The following is a 3,665-nucleotide window of genomic DNA, read 5'->3' on the forward strand; positions in this document are numbered from 1 at the left end:
TTCTTTTTATGCACGTAGACTAAAACCCGAGGATCCTTTTTAAAAAAAAAAAAAAATCTCTAATAGGCAAACCCTGGATTAAAATCATCTCACCCTCTTAAAAAATAAAAAAGCATTAACCTCAAGCAAAAGGGAAGGGGGAAAAAAAAATAAAACACGGGAGAATTCTTTGGTTAGAATAACTCATCCGAGTCTGTTAACTCCAATGCAGGAATCAAAACACTGTTATGTGTTAAACCTAATTTTGAAGGACTACTAGGAGATTAAATTGCAGCACATCCCCTATCTGGGAATCAGGCAAGAAAGATCTGATTTAAACCGGTGGCCTTGGTGCTTAAATGCCAAAAAGATGAAATCAAAGGAGGAGGGAGGGAGGGAAGGAGGGAGGGAGGTGTCCTGCTGTTGTGCTTGCCTTTAGTTAAAATTCTGCATCCTGATCTGGGGAAAAAAATACTTTTTGGGGGGGGGGGTTCTTTAGATGTAGCACCATCAGCCAGCTCCTCAAGCACGCACAGAGTCCTATTTCTACACTGAGGAAGAGGATGAGGAGGGGAGGGGGGATTTCAGCCTCGTGTCCCGGATGCCTTTGGGGAGGCGACCCCCCCCCCCAGCCTCGCTCTGAAAGCACCCCATTTCAGCAACCTGCCCCCCCCACTTCCCTCGACGACCCATCCGCAGGTTCTTTCAAAACCCTAACAGGAACGGGCTGCAGGCCTGGGAGTTCAATCCTTGGAATCCTGCGTGGAGGAAGGGGGGACGCGATAGCTCCAACGGAGGTCTGCTTTTTCCAGCCCGGATCGGGGACCCCGCGCCCCCACCCCACCTCAGCCCCCCCCCCCCCAGTCTGCAGATCCAGTGCGCAAAGCTCCCCTTCTGGTTACCGAGGAAGGGAGAAGAGCTGGGCCACTCTCCGAGTTCCCAAGCGGCGTCCGACGGGAGATGCTGCTTCAAGATGCCAAGGCGCTCGGATGCCGGTGGAACGGAGTCCCCCACTCCGCTCGCTGGCTGGCTTTCTCGTTCTCCAGGGCCCAAAGCTAAGAAGCAACCGGGGGTAGCGGATTTTTTCGAGGACCAGCTGGGTGCAGCAGCAGCAAAGCCGTCGGCCTCTGAGTCAAGAGGGGAAGCCAGCAACCGAGCTCGGGCAACGTTGAGCAGAGGAGGCCAGCTTAAAGTCTCCATCGCCCGCCAGCCTCCCCAGGAGCAGCGGGCCCCGTCTGGGAACAGAGGGGGGGGGGGGGTGGGCTCCCCTCGCCACGGGGGACGGAATCTTGTTCGGAGGGGGCTGCTTTAAACTGGGGCAGGGGGCACCACTTTGACCCAAGGACCCGCTGATGGAGGTCCGCAGTTCTGGTCCAAAGGCCGCCTGAAAGAGCCGCTTTGCTGGACGGGGAGGGCACCGACAAGAGAAGGAGGGAGGGGGGCGCCGGTGGGAAAGGGCAAAGCGGGGTTCTCCGGCGAGGACCGGACCTGTCTCTCCCGCAACAGCCCCGCCGACGGCCCTCTTCTCTCCCCTCCACCCCCTCCCCACCGTCCGGGGACGGGCATCGGGCGGGCTCACTCGCGGCAGAAGACGTACTCGGTGTAGCTGGTCCAGATCTTGTCTTCGGCGGGGCCGCCTTGCTCGGGCCCGAAGGCGCAGGTCCCGGTGGAGGAGCAGGCGGCCATGCGGAAGCCGGCCTCGCTCAGCCGGTCGAAGGCCTGCTCCAAGAAGTTGAACTTGAGGTAGTAGCGGGCGGTGTAACGCTCGGGGGGCCGGTCCGGGTCTCGGCTCTCGTTCAACGTCTCCCCGAAGACTTCTTTAGCCAGCGCCGTCTTGCCGCAGACCGTGATGCGCGCCACCCGACGGAACTTGGCATCGGCTTGCGCGTCCCGACCGATGGTGTAGGAGCCCCGGTAACCGATGGTGATGTACCCCGAGCGGCGCCCGCCCGCGACGCCCCCGCCGGCATCCAGAGAGAGAGAAGTCGCCAACATCGGCGGCGGCCCCGACGGGCTCCGGCCCGAAGTTGGCGAGGCAGCCGAGGCCGGGGTCTCGGTGAAGTCCGCTTCTAAGTAGCCCAGCCCTCCCGACGGGTCGTCCCCGCACACCGAAGAGTCGCGCAGCATCCCGGCGAAGCGAGAAGACGGCAGGGCCGGAGAGGATCCCGAGGCCGCCAGACGGCGCACCAGCTCGGGCAGCTGGAAGTATTCGGCTTCGCGGCGCAGACGGTTGCGCTCCGGGAAACCCTCCGGCAGGACCAGCTCCTGATCGCGCAGGTAGTCCAGGATGTAACGGAAGAGGAAGCCGTCGCGATCCAGAAAGAAGCGGCCTTTGGCGTCGCGGGGCAGGTCGGTGGCTTCTTGCTGCGAGAAGAGGCGCCACAGCAGGGAGCCGCGAACCGACAGCACCGTCCCTCTCCGGGTCACGTACACCTGTCCGCCCACGTTCAGCTCCACGATCTCCGGGATGGGACCCGACGACGGGGACGAGGCCAGCTCAGAGGCCGTTGGAGCTCGAGGGACGCCGCTCCGGGCTCCCCCGCCGCCTCCTCCTCCGCCGTTGGGGAGCCCCCGGGCGCTGTCGGCTAAAGCCATGCCGGTGGTCCCGGGCGAGGAGGCTCCCCGAGCTCTGCGACCGTCCGCTTTGAAACGAGCTGCTGTTCCGCGACCCCGACGGCTCTGCGTTCTTTTTTAATTTTTGCGCGTGGCTCCGCTGGGCTGCGGCCTCCGGGCACTGCCGGCGAGCCAAAGCACGGGCGGCGGGGGCTTGGCTTTATGTAGCTCCGCCGCGCTGCCACCGGCGGGAGGAGCGAACGGAGGAGCCGGAGGCGGCCGGAGGCTGACGTCGCTCGGGCTCTTCCCTGCGCGCTGCCTCTTCTCTTGCGCGGAACCGCGGTCGCCACGCCCGAGCGCCCACCCTGGCCGCGCGCCTCTGCTTTGGAGGATGCCGGGCAGCGGCGCTTGCACAAGGACGCTGCAGCCGCTTTCCGGACCCCCCCCCCGTGACTCCCACGCGAGACCCGGGAGGAGCGCGGGCTGCGGTGGCGTCCTGCCCCGCGTGTCTCCCGTGGACTGCCGCGACCCTCCTGGGGAGAAGCCTGGCTTGGTTGGGTTGGCAGAGGCGGATATTGGCCGGGGCCGTCGCGTGGGAACGTGGAGCGAAAGAGGGTGGGAAAGATCCACTCCCCGCGGGGTGACGGACTGCCAGACAGCGGAGAAAATCGGGGTCTCCGCTCCTGGTTCCCGGGAGCGCTTCCTCCGCCCCCACTCTCCCTCCCATTCCTCCCTCCTTCCTCTCCATTCCTAGAATAAGAGTAGAGTCGGCGCTTCGCTTTTACTTTCTAAACCGATTCACACCACAACGTGTCCGTGTTCGGTCCTTGAGGTTTCTCTGGTGATGCTCCGACCAGTGGAACGACTTGCCTCCAGAAAGATGGAGGAGGAGGAGGAGGAGGAGGAGGAAAAAAAAGGGAAGGAGGAGGAGGAGGAGGAGGTCGAGGAAGAGGGGGAGAGAGAAGTATGCAATTTGATTTTTCATGTAAGAAACATTCCTATTTATTTCAACCACTGGTCCAACAGGATGAAATCCCCACAGCAAGCAACATCAAGCAACATCAAGTGTGGTAGACTAATACCACTCTATAAAATCTTAGTAAGACCACACCTAGAGTACTACATCCAGTTTT

At 61.8% G+C, this 3,665-nt stretch overlaps 1 protein-coding gene across 1 annotated transcript; it reads right to left on the reverse strand.

Annotated features, from left to right (window-relative positions):
* Window positions 1–1,554: 1,554 nt before the first annotated feature.
* KCTD12 (potassium channel tetramerization domain containing 12) lies at window positions 1,555–2,639 on the reverse strand. Its single transcript, XM_070943222.1, has one exon. The coding sequence runs from the start codon at window positions 2,572–2,574 to the stop codon at window positions 1,555–1,557; it is 1,020 nt and encodes a 339-aa protein (XP_070799323.1). The 5' UTR covers window positions 2,575–2,639.
* Window positions 2,640–3,665: the final 1,026 nt, after the last annotated feature.

The sequence above is a fragment of the Pituophis catenifer genome, unplaced genomic scaffold (assembly GCF_029215685.1).
Source record: "Pituophis catenifer annectens isolate HBS135680 unplaced genomic scaffold, rPitCat1.0.hap2 SCAF_4, whole genome shotgun sequence".
In the NCBI taxonomy this organism is placed as follows: domain Eukaryota; kingdom Metazoa; phylum Chordata; class Lepidosauria; order Squamata; family Colubridae; genus Pituophis; species Pituophis catenifer.

What these genes read in the sequence shown, in the direction of transcription:
- KCTD12 (XM_070943222.1), bottom strand. Translation starts at nt 2,574, where the DNA reads ATGGCTTTAGCCGACAGCGCCCGGGGGCTCCCCAACGGCGGAGGAGGA.